The sequence below is a fragment of the Micropterus dolomieu genome, linkage group LG22 (assembly GCF_021292245.1).
Source record: "Micropterus dolomieu isolate WLL.071019.BEF.003 ecotype Adirondacks linkage group LG22, ASM2129224v1, whole genome shotgun sequence".
Classification (NCBI taxonomy): Eukaryota; Metazoa; Chordata; class Actinopteri; order Centrarchiformes; family Centrarchidae; genus Micropterus; species Micropterus dolomieu.
Window position 1 is genome coordinate 11,005,201 of NC_060171.1, and position 22,504 is coordinate 11,027,704.

A 22,504-nucleotide genomic window follows, 5' to 3' on the forward strand; every position below is an offset into this window, starting at 1 on the left:
TTACTCTCACTGTCAGAATATAATAATAATAATCTTTATTTGTAGAGCACTTTTCAAAAACAAGTTACAAAGTGCTTTAACAAGTGTAAAGACAATAATACCCAAAAGACAATAATACAAAAACAATACAAGATAAAAGCAAGAACACATTGAAAAGACTAAAATACACGTTTAAGATAAATATAAAATACGTAAAATAGAATAAAATAAAAGGGATAAAATAAAGTGAAATAAGATCGGGAAAGGCTCTCCTATAAAAGTATGTTTTAAGAAGGGACTTAAAAGAGTTCACTGACTCAGCCAACCTGATTTCCTCGGGCAGGCTGTTCCAGAGCCTCGGGGCCCTGACAGCAAACGCTGCCCTTTAGTTTTCAGTCGAGACTCTGGAGCAGACAACAGACCTCTGCCCGAGGATCTCAAGGTACGTGCTGGTGTGTATGGGACTAAAAGGTCAGAAATTTAACAAGGCGAGAGGCCATGAAGAGCTTTAAAAGTGATCAATAAAATTTTAAAGTCAATTCTAAAACATACTGGGAGCCAGTGTAATGAAGCTAAAATAGGGGTGATGAGGTCATATTTCTTTGTTCTGGTTAAAAGCCTGGCAGCTGAGTTCTGGACAGTCTGGAGTCAATCAGTAGATTTTTGGGTTAAACAAGTGAAAAGAATGTTGCAATAATCCTGGCGTGATGAGATAAAGGCGTGTAAAATGGTCTCGGTGTCCTTAAAAGTTAACATAGATCGAATTTTTGCTATATTTCTAAGTTGATAAAAACAGGATTGAACAAGTTTTGTGGTGTGCTGCTCAAAATTTAAATTACTATCAAACCAAACACCAAGGTTCTTTGCAACAGGCTTAATGTGATTTACTAGGGAACCAGCAGATGGCAGTATTTGTTTTGCCATCTGCCGGGACCCCATGACCAGGATTTCTGTTTTGTCTGAGTTCAGCTGGAGGAAATGATCTGACATCCATTTTTTAACTTCACAAAGGCCGTTGTTAAGTGAACTCAGCATTCCAGGGACTGTGGATCTGACGGGCAAGTACATTTGTGTGTCATCAGCATAAATATGAAAAGAAATACCATGGCTGTTTCTCAATCTGCGTTCTTTACTGTACTTGTGTTCTTGTGGACTTGTGAAACGTCATCAGTCGCAGCCAAAGTCCTGTTCCAATTCAAAAGTCTGCATCTAGCCAAGTACAGTCAAACACCCGGATGTGTTTTCGCTCCGCCCGTTTTACCGAGCCTGCATCGGTGGTGACTTGTGTGGACTTTGGATCGCCAGATATCCCAGAATGCATGAGGAAATGTCGGACAAGAAAACTCAGAACTGTAACTTATAATGCTGCTGTTCTTGTGTCACATATAGTAGTTTTAAGAGTTTTTTATGTGGGAATATAGTTGTTTAAACTATAAATATGTGGTTGATTTCTCAAGACAAAGCTGATTTTAAAAATTGCTACAACGTTTTCGGAGATGTGAGGTCCTGCCCGCTAACGGGTCCGGCCGTCATCAAGTCTGCTGCTGTTCCAATTGCTGAATGACGGACTGCGTGCTCCCGTTCCTGGGAGTTTGTACCCCCGAGCCGAACTTGCCAAGTCCGAGCTTTAAAGTACAGAAGTCCGAACTTGGCGAACTCGGTATTGAGAAACAACCCATGTTTATGGATAATAAGTCCAAGGGGAAGCAGATACAAGGAAAACAAAATGGGTCCTAAGACCGACCCCTGAAGCACACCATATTTAACTGGACAGAACGAAGAGACATAGCTGTTTACAGACACGCAAAACTTCCTATTTGACAGGTAGGATGAAAACCATTCTAGGGCAGTACCAGAGATCCCCACCCAGTGCCTCAGTCTGTCTAACATGATGTTGTGATCAATGGTGTCAAAAGCAGCGCTAAGGTCCAGGAGTATCAGGACTGAGCACATACCTTCATCAGCAGACATTAAAAGGTCATTGGTGACTTTAAGCAGGGCAGTCTCAGTGCTGTGGTACTTCCTGAAACCAGATTGAAACTTTTCAAATAATTTGTTATTTTCCAGTACAGTGAGCAATTGTTTGGACACAATTCTTTCTAAAATCTTTGCAATAAAAGGCAGTTTTGAAATTGGTCTAAAATTTTGAAGGGGGAGACAAAAGTTCCGCACTATAGATTTAAACAATCATCAGATGGTTTCATCTTAATTTTCTGACAAAGCATGTACTTAGACAACTTGGTAGGTCAAACGGCACTCAACAGGTTCAGTCAGGACAACTTTCATCACAGACTGATATTGCGGCACTGTAGTAGCAGTATGGCTCTGTTCTGGGATCTCCCTGCCATATCACGTGCCTATGTTGAAAGCCATGAGGCGGGGAGAGCAGCTCCCTTGTGCTGTCTTCTTCTGAAACAGTGAACCTTGATGACATGTTTGTTTGGCTCTAGCTGAATGCACTGCGCCAGTGCGGCTCTATCCATGAGCAGCAATATGACGCCCAGAGTCAACAACGGCAGCGGCGCATGTTAGCATTGTTAAATTCTCGGCCAAATCCATTTCCCGATATGATTCCGATAATGAAATATTCCCAATCGGATCGATAATTATCGAGCATCCCTGTCAGATACGGCCTGAAAGGGGGGCGGTGGGCTATGAGCTGTTGCAGAGGAAGCAGCGAGAGCAGGGAGGCAGGCTACGGCAGCTTAAATAAGGTACCTTGTATGGAATTTGCAAATGAATGCTAGGAGATTAATCAGTTGAATTGTCAGCTGATGTGCTGGGATTGTGAGCTGAGCTTGACTTCGTTGCCTGCCTGAACTAACGCTATGCTTGATTTGTGGCATAACTCTTTGGGTTTCTTTATACTGTGAATTGGCCCATAAGTTCTACCATGCTTAACCTCTAAAATCACCAGTACTGTTACAAGCATACAAAAAAAGAATGAACTTTTGTGGTGAGTTATTTCTCACTGCATTGGGCTTTGGGAGTCGTAGTTACATCTCACCTAAAACTGTCACGGTTTGGTTTGTCTGCTCTGTGTTCCGGTGTTTTTCATTTGTGTCTGTTTTCCTGTTTTATTTTGAATTTGTCTGTGCCTGGTGCTTTGTGCTTTGTTTCCTGTTGATCTGACTAGTCCCTAATGTGTTTCACCTGGAGTTCTTCCATCCCCGCTCATTTGTGTCTGTTTATATTGTTTGAGTTCACTCCTTTCATTGTCTAGTTCATGTTGCATGTTTCTTCGTTGTGCCCATCTGCCTGTAACTCTGCCAGTTTATTCTCAGTCTGTGAGTTGTAAATTTCACTCTTTCCTTCCTGGATGAATGTTTGTTTCATGATTTGGAATTTGCATTTGCCTTTTGGATTTTCTGTTTTATGTTGGATATTTATGTATGGATACCTGGAAAGTACCACAATGAGTTGTGCGCTTTATGTTATTCTTTAATAAACTACAATGAAACTAATTCTGTCGTGTTTGTGTCTGTATTTGAGCCCTACAACCTGTTCCTGCCTTGGCACACGGCAACAAGCCTGACAACAATTATAATGGACACTTCTTAGTTCCTTTCAATGACCAAGATTTCTTAACACTGTAAATTTTTTCCAAACAGCAAAAATAATGACTTGCTTTCACATAGCCACCTGATACAAACTTGCCTTTTTACTATAAACAAACAACAACATTAACAAGGGGATTGGCAGCATCTACTAGTCTCTGTATTGCACTAGCTGGTCTGATTTTATAGCATATCGCTAGGTAGCTTTTTGGCACAATAGTGGGAGGAGCTGTTGCTCTTCTTCCAGCACAAACAGGCAAAGCTTTTGCTACAGAAAGCAGCTTGGGGAATCTCACAATGAGAAACAGCAGCACAAGCAAAATCAACCAGCCAGTGGTGTGAGCAATAGGTGGTTTACTGTCTTGACTATTGTCTCATTTTTATATGGAAGAATCAGTTAATATGATACTGATTACTGATGCTTAAGAAAAGCTACACACTAAATGGAGGCGATACGAACCTTGCTCCAAGAGACTTTGACAATATATGACAAAACATATTCAGATAAGCATTACCATTGCATTTGCTATAGCACTGACATGTTATAATTTAATTATTACTACTGAATCAGTAAAATTAAAAAAATATTTTGAGGCACCTACCCGTTGACTGATTGGTAGATACAGTTATCAGTGTTTGTACACAGCAGCAGGGCCCTCCCACCAGTCATGGTGCTAGCAGCTGGCATCCTGCATAGTAAAAAAGACAGAGTCAGTTAGTAACATGTATTTGTATAATGGGGTGGGTGCATTGTGTGGATGGTAAAGATTTGTTGAAACACATGTGAATGGAAAGCAGACCTATATTTCAACTTAAAGGTCATAAAGTTGTAAAGAAAAACATTTACATAAGTGAAACTGTTGCAGAGCATCAATTTAGACAGTTGAAAAGCTTCCAGCTAGTGTTCTTTTTCTTATCTTGCTAAAGATGATGCAAATAGGCGGACTTAAAGACTGACAAATGAGAGTTAGGTCAAAAGACGAGCTGCTTCCCCAGGACTCCCTTAGATAAGCTTTTCTGACTCTGGTGTGTGAATGCAAATGACCAAATAGCTCAAACCTCTCATTACTGTGGCTAGCGAAACTCATTTCTGAACCACGCAGCAAAGCAGACCTCACAGCTTGCGCGGCATCCCCCGAAACAGCAATCCCTACTTGATTGGTAATTGGAGGATACAGCTGAAAGCAAAGCTTGAACATTGGATAGCAAACAGGCACAACACTCATTAAGTTCCAGCACCCATGGCATTATGGAAAACTTGTGGAATATGTGAAAAACACCACATTGTAATATAATCAAGGTCCATTAGGAAAACATCAGTGGCAACTGGAAACCAGAGAACTGCACTTTTTTAGGTTATCACTCAGTGTCTCGTATTTTTGCACTTGCCAGAACAGATTTCTGGAGTATTTTCAAGACAAGTACTGCACACACATTTTGATTTTGCAATTCACATACTCCTTTCATTCCAGAAAATAGCTTCCTTAATGTGCTGAGTGTCTTCCAGTGCTACACATTTGCCTCTGTTTTTTATTACAGTATACAGTAGAAGTAGTGCCAAGGAGAGTGTGAGGGTACATTCTCAGCCAGTTTGAAATTCTTACTTTTGTCAGAGTATAATAAAACCAGATCCACTTGGAGACTAGCAAGACCATCCCTATGTAACATCGAATTAGAGCCGCTGGTGCACAGTATTCACGTCTTGGCCTATAAAACCTGGTGGAGGGCTGGCACGGAGCAGAGGGGCTTAGCCTCTGTCTGGCATGGATGTGGTTAACATAAGAGTGGAGGAAAGGTCAGGGCTAACTCCAATTCCCACATTTGTTCTTAAGTAAATTCACAGAAACACCAATACATGCTTTGCCACCCAGCTGCATACTCACACACAAAACCTCAAACTAAAACACACTTACTTACGTAAATTTGCACGTCCTGTCAAACAGTCCATACTCCAGACCAACTTATGGATGTGTGCGCATGTGTGACTTCAACCAGATGTGCTTGGGTACTTTAGGGTATCCATAGGCCATAAAACATTTCCTGAGCACTGCCTGGCCCCCTCCAATCTCTCCCAATAAACCTGCATTAGCTAACCCTAATATTTCTCTCCCTTGCTTCCTGACTATGTAGGGAATGTGAGCCTAATTTAGCCGAATTCCACAAATTATTGCCCCAACTGGCAGTGAGGTAAGTCAGAAACAAATTTCGGTAGATTACGTAAAATATTGCAGCCAAACAGCTGAACTCGTCCTTGAACTAACAACATAATTGGCCCTCTGGGTTCAGTGTTTTGGAACGATTCTGGGTTTTCTTCTCTTCCGGAATGAAAGAACAAATTGACACTACATAGAAGTTGAGGGATTGTTTGACAAGAAATAAAAGTACAATATTCCATCTTTTAGCTTCTAATTCTGTTAATAGCTCAATTTACAGCCCTCCATTGCTTTGTCTTTAGCCCCCCATCAGCCCAAGACTAGTCCCCCAGAGAGGTGGAGGAGGGTTTGCGTCAGCCATTCACTGGTCTGTAGGCCCAAATTATTTTCAGCTGTGAGCCGAGCAGAGGTCACATGTTTAAGGGGAAACATCAACCCATTTTTTCCTTCCTCCCCCTCCTGATTCTTTTCTCCTTAAAACCCAACACGGAAATGAAGAGCAGAAATCCTGCATAGAAAGGGGATGGGCAAGAAAGATTAGAAAGAATGTATATAGTCTCCTAGTTTTACAGTTTTTTCTTGGTTGGGAAGGGTGTTGCATATCACAAGGGGGGGAGGAAAGATGGGAGATATGAAGAGGGAGCAAATTGAAGGGATGGGGGAGAAAGGGGTTGTCAAAACTAAAGAGGGAAGTGGATATTGCAAAGAATAACAGAAGTATAATGTTGCCCTGTGAAAACGGTGTAGGCTTTTAGCCTGTCCCATTTCATTATTCGTAGCCCTAAGGCCAAAACAGAATGTGCTGTTCTGTGGAGATGATTGTTTACTGGGCTTGAACATATCTCAAACTTGACTCATACATTCATGACAGTGTTTCCCAGCACTTGCCTGAACCTGACAAGCAGTAGTGTCTTCGCATCTCGTAAATTTGACAACATTGCCAGGTTTACAGCGTTTGGTTACTGGGGAAACTCATTTTGGGAGCAGCAAAGGCTTTTTTCTCCTATAACTATTGGCAACTATTGTTAACCCTGACCCCCAGAGCAAGATGGCCACCATAACAATACAGAGGCTGAGGGAAGACATCTGCTGAGGCCAATAAAAACATCATGGGAAACTGAGACCCGAAAGACCTCCACCTGCCCTGCCCCCTTCAGTCTTAGCCCTGTGAGGTGTGACAGGCAGTGGACACTGCGGCAGAGGAAGTGGAAGTGGTATTGTTCATCAGCAGCTGGGTGGATGAGTGTTGGGTGGAGAAGATGGCAGTGGAAAGTGTGTCAGTATAGAAATAATTTACCATATTTTTGATATTTTTGTTTAATATTCAAAGAGATATTTATAAATTTTCACTTTGAGAATTCCTGTAAAAACACTATTTTATTCCCAGAATCACCTGTTGTCTCGATTGTAGCTTTTAGCTCATTTAGGTAAATGCTTCAGGTAAAAACTATTACACAAATATATTTCATAAAGGATAACATCCAGTCCTGGCCTCAGATGAAAAGGATTAGTGCTCAACACACAATCATAAATGCCTTAAAGCCTTTACTAGATCTGGCAGTGGACAGATTCTTAGAAGGATGTTGTTGTTTATTTAGGCTTAATGGGTAAACCATGGTGTCGTCTTGCTGTAATAAATAGGATCTCAGCGATTGACTACCACCTATTCTAGAAATGTATAGTAATGGAAAGTGGAGAGAGGGAATCCAGGGGTATTTATATATGTGAGTAAGTTTGATATTAAATAGAGACAACTTCGGCATTTAAACCATTTTTAACTGAAGTCGAGCAAACCTTGCAAAGCCCTGGCTGGGATCAAAAAGTTTGTACAATGTGCTGTTCACCCATTTCAGAAAGGAAGTCTTTATAATTGTTCTGTACTACCACCTTTGAAGGTGGGGTGAAAAGCCTGTCGGAGAAGGGCAAGACATGATCTCTCCTAGAAGCCACTGGTAGTGTTGCACTCATTTGTACCCATCAAAAATGACAGAAAATTTTTTGTAAAGAATGAAAAACTCACTTTTCCCTATCTCCACATACCCTGTCAATTGTTGTTTTGAAGTGAGTGTGAATGTCGTTTACGAATCTGACAAGCACTTTGAATGAAGCATACAGGCAGCTTTAGGCATAGCTGCTCTGTCAGCTACTGCAGTACTTTAGCTCAGCTTTGAGCTAAATGGTAACTTCAGAACGCTGATATGCTAATATTTAACATGTAAATATGCACAGTTATAACTATAAGGAATACATACATTAATTAGATGAGTTTCAGAGGTATCCTGCCATACTGAAGTAGTTAACTGAAGTGTTGGAACTGGAAATTTTGACTTTCTAGTGGCAAATGACAAGGAGTCAGAAAATGATCAAAACATTAAGATTCATCCCCAAGGCATTGTGAATATTTTGGCAAATTATATGACAATTCTACAATACACTCTGAATCAAAGGCCACCTGACAAAGTAATGCCCCTAGTATGACAAAAAATAGAAAAATTGAGACTAAAAGTTAAATTATTTGCAAATAATTCTCATTTCAGTCTGGACAGCCATGTGATTAGTGTCCTCAGACCTCAGATCCAGGTATATACAGTATACTCTTTTCCTATTGGCTCACAGGGTTCCCAGACATCAGGTCTGCAGTCGGGCCCTTCTCCATAGAAAAGTCACTACATTGAGTCCACATTTCACACATCTGGCACTAAATTCTATCAGACCTTGGTTTGGTCATAGAGTAGTAGATGAATCCCTGATTCACAAAGACTGGGCACATTTGTGTACTGTATGTTAGCCAGCACACAGGCTCGTCACTGGTACACACATACAGGCCTTTCATTGATGACTCTTGGACTAACTGTTCTTTCAATCTGAAGTCATGCAATGGTGACTCCACAGAGGTAGGTCAAAGAATCAGCCTGGACTCATTCGATGGCAATGTGATGACACACACACACACACTCTACACACAAACTTTTTCCATGATTAGCTGTAACTCAAGCTGTGTCAATTCTGAATTGGTTTATAAAAGCACTGCTATCGTGACTTTTGTGAATCCTATTGTCAGTAATAAACTGTAAAATGTTTCTTTCTGTAATACTCTTCACAGTGCAATGCAAGTGTACACTCAGAGCGATGTCATCAGTCAGCCATTCTCTAAGTGTTAACTCTTGATGATAATCAGGTGATGTTTTGCTGTTGAAGTTGAATTAGCTTTAGCAGGTGGTCCTGTCAGTGTTTTGTAGCTAGCTTTATCAGACATCTGATTCGTTGTCAGCGAGCTGTGCTCTGGAGGCCTGCCTGCCCTCCTCTCCCCAACAGCTGCTTCTCATAACGATTTCATTCTCCCCTCTATCCCTCTGTCCCTCCATCCAGGTCTGCAGAAACAGCTAACACCATGACATCATCATCCCTGCACTCTTTTCTCTCTTTGTCATTTCAAAATACCTTAAAAGGGCAAAGTCGCTCACAGCCCACGCCGCATTTCACAGTTATCAGGACATGGGAGTCACACAAAATACAGAAAGCAACCAAAGAGAGGCAGCCCCTGAACCACTTGTCATTCTTATGAGTGAGGTTTTATGCAAAACTGGGACAAGGAAGGAACATGAAAGCTCAAAATGGGAATTATATACTGCGAAGAAAAATCACAATTTATTTTCTTCTTTTTCTTTCTGCAACCACGCTGCGTTGAGAACCCTATCCCCTTCAAGATGTGGCTCACTATAGCATGTGCCAAAACCTTGCCTGCAATCAATTTAACGCACCACTGCACATTTAGCCAGCTCTTTCTGGAATGACAAACTTGGATGCCTTTTTCCTCCACATCTTCACGCTTTCATTTCTCCCTTTCATTCTCTCTCTTTCATTCCCACTCAGTCTTAAAGTTGCGGGACAAAAAGCATGATGGAAGAGGGAGTGAAGGATAGTAAGGAAGGGAGGATAGAGGGGGACTGGTTTTTAATCGTTCTCTTTCATACTGAACTGTATTGCGATCTTCCTTCTGCAGATCTGGAGCAGAGACTATTCATGCACAACCAATTTGTTTCAAGTACCGCTGGGTTGTCAGGTCTGACATGAAGTGTTTGGTTTGAGTGATATGGGGATTTCACAGTGACTGACATGCTGCCTTGACCTGGTAAGCTTTGACTGGGTTTATGCCTGGTTACTGAAGAAGTAGAAAAGGAAGGGTTGATGGTGAAGGGATGCATGGAAAGGGGGAGGGAAAGAGATGGTCAAGCAAATGAACAATGGAATTTTATCTTGGCTCAGCAGTCTCACTCACTCTTTTTCTCTCTGTTTCTGTCTCTGTGTCCTGCTCAGGGCCCCTGCTGCTTTCCCAAGCTGATTTCATAGCAAGGCCTTGGACATGAGCCAAACAAGCCAACTCTGTGGCTATGTGTGCCTGTATCTGTGTGTGTATCTGCACGTGCATGCGATTGACATCCAGAAAGAGTGTTACAAATCTGGAAGCTGCACACTTGTTGAATTGATCCATTTTTCCCACATGCCATGTTTACCTCTCTCTATTGCTTAATGTATCTGTTTTTTCATTCTATCACACACATTACTTTTCCATCTGCTGGCTTTCCTTATCTTTCCCTTATATATCCAACCACAGACCACAGGGATCTGGTGTTGTATGATGTACAGTGGTGATGAAGCCTATCAGAATCTGGCCTTTAGGGGCAAAAAACAACCACACATAGTGCCTGGAGTTGTGTCCAACCCCATTGACAATCCCCCTGGCCTGCTGTGCTGTGTCCTCCTGCCCCTCCACTTCTCCCCCTGTTCTCTCCATTGTTATGAGAGGATGGACGCGAGATAATATTGAAACTGGGTTAGCCACAGAACCAGACAGGAACTAAAGGGGATACCACTAACAATTAATTTCTCCCTGCGTGTTTTTTTGCTTATCAATCCACTCTAAATATAACACAAGTCTCCATTGTTGTATTTCTAACGCCACACATATAGCATTTCTTGTTATTGTGGTTGTCATTTATAACTGAGACTCCTGACGGCCTGGGTGTCTACAGTCTATCCCGCTGAGAGCTGGAAGAATGGGCCAAAATATTACCTCAGAAGATGTATAAACAAACCTTAATTATAATTGGGGCCACAGAAAAAGCCACTATGGATGTAATTATGGTGCACATGCACAACCAAGGGACAGAATGCTACACCATTTAGGAGGCTTTAAATGCATTAAATGAATAGTTATTGTATTGTTTGTGTTTGCTCAGACAAACAGACAGGAAGTGTAATGTGAATTGCAGGAAGTGTGAGTAGGACTGACCTCCTTTGTCTCCTTAAATGAAATCATCACGCTCAGCAGATTTTCTTGCTTAATAATTTGTCCCGTACAGTAAGAACTTGAGTTTGTTTTTGATAAATTGGACAGCTCTGACTACCACAAGGTCAAAACGGCAGAAAACGGAAGGAAAACTCCAGACAAACTCAGCAAAATCCTCCTAAAAGGCCTTTTCACTCGCTCCACCTGTCAGAGTTACAAATGACCATCCCATAACAGTTTAACCATAGGCTTTAAATGGGGAGGGTCTCACTTTCCCTTTGGAGTTTGTGGCATCCATTTGACATTCCACTGACAGCAAATGGTGCTGCTTGCAGCAAAATAATCCACTTAAGTCTTTAGGTGATAAGCCCATCTAGAAATAGACATTAGGAGGCAGATTTAGACACTGTTGGACTGATAAAATTTGAAAATTAAGTGGATAATTGAAGATTTGTGGAGGCAAGTGCAAAGGTTTTTTTTAAAACCTGGTCTGACCTGGTGGAAAATTGTAAATGTATGCTTCCATTTGAACATTGGCTTTTGCCTATCGCCAACAAATACAATGAGGCCATAGCACAATGAAGAGAAGAGAAGCCTCTCTACGAGAGACAAGATCATTCCAATAAGAAGAGAAAAAGAAGTGGGGAGGAGGGTGAATCTGTCTTGGAGGCAGAGCAAACAAATCTCTCTCTATCCCCCCATCTGGGAGAGGGTGTCATGTTACTTCTCCTTGCAGAGTCAGAGCATCTGTCCTTCAGCTCCCTCCCATAGACATGTCATGTCAGCCCCTCCTCCCCACAGACAGAAAGCTCCCATCAGCAGAGCTCTTGACTCATCCCAGGTCTGCTCCCAATTACCCCGCTGGCTCCACAGACCAGTGCCCATGCCAACTCATCCCAGGACCTGCTTTTAACAGCTCTCACTTTGGACTGCACAACCCTGTCCAACACTGCTTCTGTCAAATCCAAAAATCCACATTTGGTACATTTTGCAGCTGAAACACTACTCCAGCTTCAGCCAACGCTGTAAGATTCTGTGATTCTTAAGACCTCAGTATGCCTCAAACGAAAGCTCTTGTTGGATCGTCTATCAGCATCTGAAACCACATATTCAACAGTGGAACTGGGTAGGAGGAAAAGTTTTTCTCTCCAAAACAGACAATCCGACAGTCACGGCAACTTTACGCAGCAATTGGCCAGGTGTGCAGTTGCGTAGCTCAACTATTGGATGGATTGCTATAACAATTTCTACAGATTTCCAAATTCCCTTAAGGATATATTCTAATGACTTTGGTGATCCTCTGCCTTCTCCTAAAGTACCACTAGAAGGTCAAACTTTTTAATTATCCAGTGAAATAAATCTACTTGACGGATTGGTACCAAGTTTTGTACAGATATTTCTGGTTCCCTGATGATGTATTCTAATGATTTTGGTGATCCCTTCCTTTTCCTGTCGCTCCACCACTAAGTTGACATTTGTGGTTTTGAGTGAAATTTGGTAAAGACATTCATGTCCCCCTTAAGACGAATTGCAATAACTTTTGCGATCCTATGGCTTTTGATCTAGCACTTAACTGTTGATTAGAATTTGTTAGCATGCTTACATGTTAAACTATGATGGTGTATAAGCAGTATACCTTTTGAACATTGTGAGCATGTTAGCATGCATGACCTTAGCATTTAGCTCCTCACAGTAGTGTGGCTATAGACTCTAAGTCAAAGATATCCATCTATTTGTGTTAGACAATAATCCCATCTGAAGTCTGCTATCAATTTAAATATTTCTGTATTCAGCTCCCTACCTTCCAGACAAATTAGTGCACATCATCAGCTCATCTGGCAGTAGGAAACAAGACCTTGGTGTAGATGCACCTGTGGTTGCAGCAATGTGGTTGCAGCAAGCATAAATCATCACTGACAGAGTAAGTAAGGCCACTGACAGGAAAGCTTGCCAAACAAAAGAAGCCATGGAGCTCTTCCTGGCAATGAGCCTTGCTGTTTGGCAGGCAGTGATGAATTTCAATGGATGAGGTCATTTATAAACAGCCACAGGTAATATGCCAGGTGATAGACACACACACCCTTTCTTGTCTGCAACCAAAGCTGTATTTTGTTTCACCATGCCCGTAAACACACGAGACAGACATGGCATGTCTTACATCTCAGTTAATGTCTGTCACTGCTGTTAACAACACCCAACGGGCCTGGTTTCAAAGACACACGAGGAAGTGTCATTGAGTACGCCATCATTCTTTACAGCTATCTGATATTACATTGTGCTGACACACAATGTGGGATCTTTGAGCCTAATGGTAAAACCTTCCCTCTCTAAAATAGGCTTGGCCACAGTGAATGTGCAGCAGTGAACAATAACCTGGTTTCTTCAGCACACTAACATTATTCTCTGGGCCCCAGATCAAATTTCTCCTCCAAGCCGCAGTCTCTGAGCTGAGCTCCAATGCCAAAATCCTCTCCTTCTCCTTCCTGTCTTTTCCCCCCTTCACATTTTAAGGGTTCCGCTTGAGAATTCCCACCAGAGCGCCCCCGTCCCATCCCTGCTCCTCTGCATGCCTGCTCAGAAACAGATTTTTTTATTCACCCGCCAATCCCCAGGGGAGCCGAGCAAGGCGAGAGCTTGGGAAAGTGCTCTTCCGGAGTGTAAACTCCAGAGTCAGAATCAGAGCCGATGTTTTTGACCTCCACACACCCCGTGACCGACAACTGTGAGCCTGGGCCAGGACCGCCAGTGGACAAAAAACAAGAGTGAAAGAAAGAGTGGTGTTTAGCACCGCTGAAGCAAGCCAAACTAAACTGATCTAAGGGTGTGCATTTCCATTGTCATCTCCACCAGGAGACTAACTGTACTCAACACATGGCAAATATGCTTTGTAGTTTGAATTTGAGGCAGTTAGCAAACACTAAACCAGAGCAACATACTCTAGGGACAATGAGTAAGCAGGTTATGTGCACCTGCATCTCATATGTTTTTTTGTTTGTTTTGCATTTTTAAATTGTATCTCCATTTTATGTGTGCTGCTGTTGTTGTACTTTCATGAGGGGTCAAAAATGCATGCAAGAATGAATAGTTTTGCAATGTTAGTAAGCCTATCCAAACTAGAAAGCTACACAGAACTAAAAAGGACTGGTGACTCCAGGCTCAGCAGATACAACTTGACAAATATAGCAAGATAATAAAGGATAAGATTATTGTAACCATCATTACACTGGAGACAGACAAAGACATAACTACTACTTTCCCAGCTCTAGAACTTAACAAGACAGTGTTTAGAAATGATTTGGTATGATCAAAGCTCCTCTGTGTCTGCAGTGTGTCTGGAGTATCTACAGTACTCATTAAGTTGTTACACTTGGATGAACCATCAGACATTGTTTTAATTCTTATTATAGAGTGGATCCCTAAATTGACAGGTAAACAAAATCCTTCTCATTCTTAGCCATGACTGCAAGAAGAAGAAGACTGAAACAACTGAAATGATTTGAAGGTCATTGCTCTTACAATTTTTTCATCTGAAATATTACGCACACAAGCTGCACACAAACTTTCCCATTTTTTGGAATGCTCATTACAACGTGGCAACCCAAGCCTAAATCAATGAGCTGTACAGCCACATTAAAGTTACCCCTTGAACCCAGATGGACACATTTCTTTCCAGATGGCAGCCTTCCCCACATCCAAGGTCTTTCTCCAAGCTGGGGTTGTTAAGCATATGGTAAATGCATGTTCACGTGCAAGTACAGTATGTCAGCTAATGTTCAAGTGTGTGTGGGCATGTGTTTGTTTGTATCTGGTTTATATTTCCATATCTGTGTCTGAGTCTGTGTGCATTGTTTTCCTGTATGTGTGAGTGTCTGTATGAATGTGTATGTGTTCTGGAGTGAGTGTGTGTGTGTATGTGTGTTCGGGTCTATGCCACCCTCACATGCTGTGGGCACAGGCTGCAAAACCAAAACCAAGCTGGAAACACTGGCTAGCTTTTGGATAGTCTTCATCAGCATCAGCGTGATGATTCTCCCAGCCTACAATTAATACCCTGCAATCAGACTGTAACTGCCTCTGTCCATGCCCCAAATCTCCAGACTGAACTCTGCTAGAGATTCACATTCTGTACTGTAGTCTGTGTGTAAACAGTGCAGCAGGACAGGGATTCAGCCTGCCATGTCCTGTTAAATGTCCCAATTAGAGTCGCAGCAACCATTTTCTCTAAAGCCATGGTCTGATTTTTTTTAATACAACTCAGACACTTAGCAGAGTAAAACTGCCAGACAGTGCAACAACTTGCAAGCGACAGGCTGCGAGATAAAGAGTGTGTGGGTATACGTGTGTGGGGTTATGGGTGCATCCAATGAAATAACCATGGACAGCTGCCAACAAGATAAATGCCTCTAGTATCCAGTGTGATGGTATGCATTATCCATGCATGTATACATACGTGTTGATTTGACTCTTACAAGGACAAGGTTACAGGTGTCTAAGATGGTATGCATTATCCGTACATCTGTGTATGTATATGTGGGTGGGGGTGGGGGTGAGGAGGGGGCTAGGGTTGTTTTTGATCATGTCTAAACCCATGGCCATCTACCAACATCATAGACAATACCCGCCACCATATCCTTTACACAAGAGGAGTTCTTTCACCATCACACCAGGACACATTCTTCCTGAGCGCATCACCGTGGCAACAACAGCAGCTCGGAGATGGCAGGAGACTGCCCGGTGGGGCCTTTAAGTTGCATGCCGCCCTGCAGAGTGCCTGTCAAAAGCCAGTTCCTGTAAGAGGAGGGGCGAACGGGCTGTAACCTCCTAAAGCCCTGCTGTCACTTTTCTGAGCAGAAAAGAATAGAGAAGACAGATGTCACTGGTTGCATCCGTGAACAAACACACACAAAGAGACATACAATAACATGCACCATGCAGGTATGTACATACAAATTATTATAAACCCACTGAGAAAATATAATCAATTTAGTTAAGTTAAACCTCAGAAAATCAGCAAGGTTATCGATTTTCACATGGCTACCATAAGACTTCTGTATATATGTACACACATGGGCTCCATATACACACTCATAATATCATGTGCCAATATACAATACACACACCAATTGTACATGTTTGTAAAAAGTGAATGGGAATCGTGTCTGCAAGTAAAACTACTAGTTAACTTTCTTGTCATTTGAGCCCATGGTGTCAACGTGAAACAAAACACTGTTTTCCTTGATGAATTTGCACTCTAGTGACTCACACCAAATCATTAACCGACTTCTCCATTTCAGCAAGCTTCCAAGAAAAAAACATAAATTGATTCAGTTGTGAGAGATGCCAGACTTGTCATGATACTAAACATCTGGTGTTTGAGTTTTCTTTTTTCCCCTTACAAAGCATGCATACTAATGAAAAATTCCATTAACCTCCATCGAGTAGATTTAAGACCTCATGTGTTACATGTGTTGATAGTCATGGTCTGTTTATGTCAGTCCCTATGCTAGAAATCATGAGTTACAGAGAGTAAAAAAGATAGATGGGCAATGAGTGAAATGCCATGAATATGAGTGTGTCAATATTTTGGTGTGAAAGAAAGAGAAGGGAGAAGGAAACAGAGGAAATGTAATTAGATAAAAATGCCCTGAGAACGAATGAGTGTGTGTCTGAGAGTAAAATGAATCACAGAAAGAGGAAGAATGAGGTATTGAGAGTGTGAATATTATAAGTGCTGAAAACAAGGTCACGAAAACCCTCTTTCCACCACAGTGCACATTGTCTTGCACAGCAGTCATGCAGACAGTTAGCCTCTGCCCCTGACTCAGAATGTAAACACTGACCCAATCTGACAGACCACTGTGTATGTGTGTGTGTGTGTGTGTGTGTGTGTGTGTGTGTATGTGTGTGCGTGTAAGCGATCGTACACACATACAATGGCTCCACACCAGAGTCCCTTTACAAGATTGCAGCCCACTTATTACAACCTTGCTGACTGGCAGACAGACAGTCCCTGTCTCTTTATCTCCAACTCTATAAACCTTCTGTTCACAGTGCCGGAGAGTCAGACAGTCTCAATTCAATAAGCTCTCAACCTTACGCACTTAAGTAAATACAACCTCAGGACAGTCAGAAACAGGAGACCAGAAAGAATGTTGATTTGTGGTCAGTAAAACTCTTTTAAACTGCTGAAGCTGTTCATTTATGCCACTATGACACAAATACCACTGAATTAAAGTGGCAGTAGAGAAAGTTGACACTTCAGCTGCTGTCTGTTAAAATAAAGCATATTAAATCAAATGTTCCAGTGCTGCATGATCTATAGATCTTGCTCTTGGGTTTAATGATTGCCCAGCAGGCTAATCTAAAAGAGGAAGCCGCTGAGATGGATTGTCTTGGCTGACTGATAACCATCTCTTATGGGTCAGTGCTCATAGGACAAAGCAGACATTCCTAGCACTGTAGAGCAATAAGGTGAGACATGTTACATGCGTCTTCTAGTTGCAAAGGGTTGAAATGAAGTGGATGTTCCTACCTCAGCTGGAAAAAAATCACATTAATTGCTAGTCAGAGCTGTATATTACCAACTTACCCAGTTGGCAAATAAAACTGGTATTTACATCAAAAACTAAGGATTCCCTGCAATTCTACATATTGTCAGTTGGTGGCAGTAAGGTAACAATACAGCAGTTAAGAGAAGAAGAAGTTGGTCTGTAAGTTTCACAATATTTCCAAACATTAAAAAAACTTTGCAAATGTTTAATGAGGTAGGACCTCAACATGTCTGGTATGCCTTAAGGGTGCATTCTTAGGAAAAGTATAAACAAAATTGTGTTTGTTTACAATGAAAACTCCACCTGGTGCATTTACCAATCTACCAAAAGAATATGAATCATTATCTATTTTATTTATCCTGGAACAAGTCAGAAAAACCTACTTCACTTGGCAATTAAATAGTGTGGCCAATATTTAGTGATTCATTCATTTATCTGTTATCAAAAATACTTGATTTTGCATGTTATGTTGTTTTCTGTGGCTGTTTAACCACTGTCTCTGCCCATGGTAACTGTCCAGTTTGTCTACATTCAATATTTTCAAGGCTTCAAGGCAGAAGGCGGTCATGAATTGGAAAAAAGTTGAAACACAATCTTTAGACATCCATTTTTCTTTTATTAAACTATTAAGTCTATTCCTCTAAATGTATACAGCCATGCTATTTGTCTGCTCATAAGCTTGATTTGTATGACCACAGATATAATGTACAATGCCTGGCCATGAATCTGCAAACAAAATGTTATTCCTAATCCTTGAAAAGATGACTTTGTGGAGCCACCTGAACTCCTCTGTCCTCCCTCTGGAGGTCTCCACCCTTGCCTGCCCCCTCACAACAATACAGGCACTGGGACTCTGCATGAAGAGGTGCCTTTGTTCACAGTGAAGAATGCTCATCACACTTATCCTGTGTCTCCTTTTTTCTCTCTCTCCACCTCTACAAGCCAGTTTGGAATGCAATGTCTTTAGTGTGCACTCTGACTGTTGGTCTCCAAACCATCTACCGACACTTTGTTTTCATTTAAAAAGAAGATGAGCACTGACAGCCATTGAGTGTATGTGTGTGTGTATGAGCTCACGTGTGCTCAGATACTTCAGTGAGGTACAGAGGAGTTTCTTGTGGGCAGCAGTAATGGACTTGGTGCAGACAGTTTGAGATTTGCTACTTGAGCAACACTCAGGCATACTTTAACTGGAGCCAACACAGTCCAGAATGAAATAATTCTCAAATAAACACAGACAAAACCACATCCTAACATTTACCATCCATATTGCTTTAAACAAGCGTAGATGTACTTTCTGTACATGGACACACACCTTGAATACTGACACATTCAAGGTCACGCACAAGCATGTACATTTAGAGTGCAGAGAGTACGCGAGAAGGCTAAGTAGATGCACATGCATGACGATGGATCCACAAGCAATGTACATGATTTTCAGACTGAGAAGACCACTTTGGTTCAGCTGATTCATCGCTGTTAACAGTTAAAAGCTATATCAATCAACATGCTGTATAGAAAGAAAACCCTATCTTACTATAACTTTAGTGACTTTGTTTATGAGAACATTTTAAAAAGTAGAAGAAAGAAAAATATACAAACACAGTGTCACACGCGAGCACTCTTTAACTCTTCACATTACCTTTCTGAGCTGAGTGAGCCCTGATGAAGTGCTCTTGGAGTAATTTCTCATTTTGCGTAACCTGACTCCGCAGAAGATAGCATCCATTTGCATGGTTCCTTTCCTTCAGAGTAGTTTGCCTCTTTCTCTCTCTTCCACGGTTTGTACACCCCTACCCCTGCCTCCGACTTCTCTTGCTTTGCATAGCCCCTGCCTGTACCTCCCACATATACATACACAGAGAAAGACAGAGTGCAGCTCCAAGTGCACACAAACAGTTTGAAAAAGGAACAAAGTCAGGGAAATCCTTCCTCCCGTCCAGCCTCTGGGCTAAAAATGTTTACAGCTCTTTCTGCACCCTCAGCTCTCAAACATACTCTCACTCATTCAAACTCCTACCTCTCAATGACGCCGGCTCCTTTTCTTTCTCTCTCCCCTTCTCAAACTTTTCCCACCCCTCCTTCCCTCAAGCCACCCCCTTCCCTTCTCCCTTCCTCCCTCTTCATTTTCCATCATCAACCCCCCTCCTCACATCCCCTCCCACCAACCTAAACCCCCCACCGCTGAACTAATCTGCAGCTGGCTGGGCGATTGGAGCCCTAGTTGCCGGGGGAACAGAGTGCCCTGCTTAAAAAAAAAAGAAAAAGAAGAAGGAATGGAGCAGGAAGGGGCAAAACTGAGCACAACTGAATGCATAAATAAAAGCCTCCTCTGGGAGCCAATTAAAGAAACCCAAGGGCCCCACTTCCTCTCTCAATGAGGGGACAACATGTTCATATATTTTATCTCAGCAAAACTTTGTTTACTGGTTCACATGTGCCAGTCAACAGCAGCAACAACAACAACAACAACTACTACTAGTGTAGAAGCACAAGTGGTGTGTTTTGAATACTGTGTGTGGTGAGACTATAAGACAGAAAATGGTTTGGCAGTATTTGGGGTTATTACCGCTGACCTCTCTTAAAAGGTCAGGCCCAGGGCTGCAGAGTAACTCAATGGTCCTGTGGAAAGAGCGGAGAAAAAAAATGAGAGAGCAGGAAACAAGACTGGACATGCATACTGAAGACCAGAGCAATTAATAATTAACCTGGTCAACCCCACAGGCCCTCTTTGGCAAGACCAAGATTACAAATGTATGTTTTACAGATAAAAAGTTTTCAAAGCCTGCAATCTTTACACTGAAAACATGTCACACTCATTTACAGTTAGGTTATGGGACAAGGCATTTAAAATTCCCATTTCATGTAAAGTGACATCTTAGATTTAAATATTTCACTTCATAAAACTTTGTTATACAGTAGCTTCAGTACAGTGTGGAAAACATTTTATTTTACTAAGTTTTGAATAGGAAATTTAAGAGGAGTAGTGGGAACTATGAAGTTGAATGTTGTACAAATGTACGGAGATACCTTTGGTCAACTAACTTCAATTAGGCTAGAGCAGCACAACACAATTGTGAAAATATTTCATTATGAGTAAAAGTACTATACATTCTAAATTTGACTTCAGTGAAAGTACAGAAGTATTATCAGCTAAAAGAAAATAAAAATACTTACTATGCAGAATTACAGAGATACATTATTATTATTATTACATACTAGTATTGGATCAGTATTACTGATGGATAAATACAGCAGTTTTTATGTTGCTGTTTTATGTAACTACTTCATACACTGCTTTAAACTATAACAATGCATCATATCTTATAAGATGATTATGTGTTTTGTATATAAAATCTGGATCTACAGTAGAAGCAAGAAGTCAAATAGATGTAGAACAAGAAATAAAAACTTCCCTCTGAACAGTAGTGGAGTATAGCTTCCAACATAAATACTCAAGTAATGTACAAGATCCTTGTGTAAATGTATTGTACTTTAGTGACTTTCCGCCACCAAAAGCTACTGCACACACCAGCAGAAGAACATACACACATGCTTAACTGTACATGCACATATGATTGGGTATCAGGGTGGCTCTGTGATTTCCCTTTATATATACACTATACAGCTAGGAATCTCTATATAAACGCATGTATAGGGGCCTCAACTGCATTCCTACAGTCATTTCACTGAGTAGCCTTCATAAAGTGTCTAACAGCATCACCTCAGCAGAGTATTCTGCTGACCTCTGAGCCCAAACCCTGACCTCGTCTTTGAAATGCAAGAGAGATCTAAAAAAGCATGGCTTGTCCATCAATAGATGTGGGAGGGGTGGGAGGTGGGGGCTAGTAACATCTGTTTGGCGTTTATCCACTACCTTATTGTGTTGCTGAGTCCTCTATCAGGCTTACAGATGGGATCCTGAGAGCGCACTGAGCCCACTGTCCAGGGGACTCACACCGTGACTGGGAACATGGCTGGGACAAGTTCTCAGTCCTCGATGGTGTATATTAGGCTGTTTGCAAGACCTCTGATGAAAGGACAATGGAATCAACCTCAGGGTGGGTTTTGTTCCCTGCCTCTTCCTTTCCTTTATGACCCAGAAACAGAGTTTACCAGCCAAACCAATGCAGAAAAATGAAGCATCAGCTCTTATGTCATCTCTCAGGAGCTTTGTTCAGGAAAAAAGGAGTAGCCTGCCTTATCAGGAAATACTTGCCACTTCTATTAATGCCCAGACCACATACTGTAAACTCTGCTCTACCCAATGACATTCCTATTAACAACATAATATCAGCCAGCTAGAAAATGTTGTTGTTGTGTTAGTTTTTTCCAACTTAGGCCTATATAAAATGTTGCAGCAATTTTACAGCTTACATAAGTTTTGTCCTTGTGTGCCATATTTCTTTGTTGTATCCATTTTGTTAGAGCTGAAGTGATGAACAACAATTTTGATAGTCACTAGACTGTTTAAGACATTTTTCAAGAAAAACATTTGTCTGGTTTATCACTTCTTAAATTGGTGGACATGCTTCTTTTCTTTGTCTTATTTGAGAGTAAACTGACTGACTGCCACTGTAATGAACAAGGATTTTTATGACTGAAAAATATTTTCCACAGCAGACATTTTGACATGTCAAAGCATGAACTTTAACATTAATGAAGGCTGTATTCCATTGGTCAGGTCAATGGTCCTGCTTTAACACAGCTGGCTCACTTGAAATGCTTAAACACTTTATGGAACAGGACCATTGTTAATGTTAGTAGATCTGTACTTTTCCTGCTATGACAAGTCAAAACGTCTGCTGTGAAAAAGTTCTATAAGCCAACTTGTCTCAGTTATTATGCTCACTTCTGCATCCATCTACCCTCCCTTCATTCCCTTGCTTCCTTCTGGGAGAGGGAGAAAGGACAAGAGGAGGAAAGAGGAACAGAACGAGCACCAAGAAAAATGTATGACATGCCTCCACCTGC

General features: G+C 41.5%; 1 protein-coding gene across 6 annotated transcripts in view; it reads right to left on the bottom strand.

Moving 5' to 3' along the window:
• Positions 1-19,607, bottom strand: part of si:dkey-82f1.1 (DENN domain-containing protein 2A) — a 44,177-nt gene extending 24,570 nt beyond the window's left edge. For 2 of the 6 annotated variants that reach the window (XM_046038325.1, XM_046038324.1), the window contains exons 1-3: positions 5,141-5,206; positions 4,596-4,726; positions 4,139-4,225 (exon numbers count right to left, since the gene is read on the bottom strand). In XM_046038325.1, the coding sequence (XP_045894281.1) occupies positions 4,139-4,225; positions 4,596-4,726; positions 5,141-5,191 (269 nt within the window). In that variant the 5' untranslated portion in view covers positions 5,192-5,206. Of the gene's footprint in view, positions 1-4,138; positions 4,226-4,595; positions 4,727-5,140; positions 5,207-5,449; positions 5,862-19,172; positions 19,525-19,550 lie in introns of those variants that run through there. The other 4 variants (XM_046038329.1, XM_046038327.1, XM_046038326.1 and 1 more) reach the window with 4 other exon arrangements.
• Positions 19,608-22,504: the final 2,897 nt, after the last annotated feature.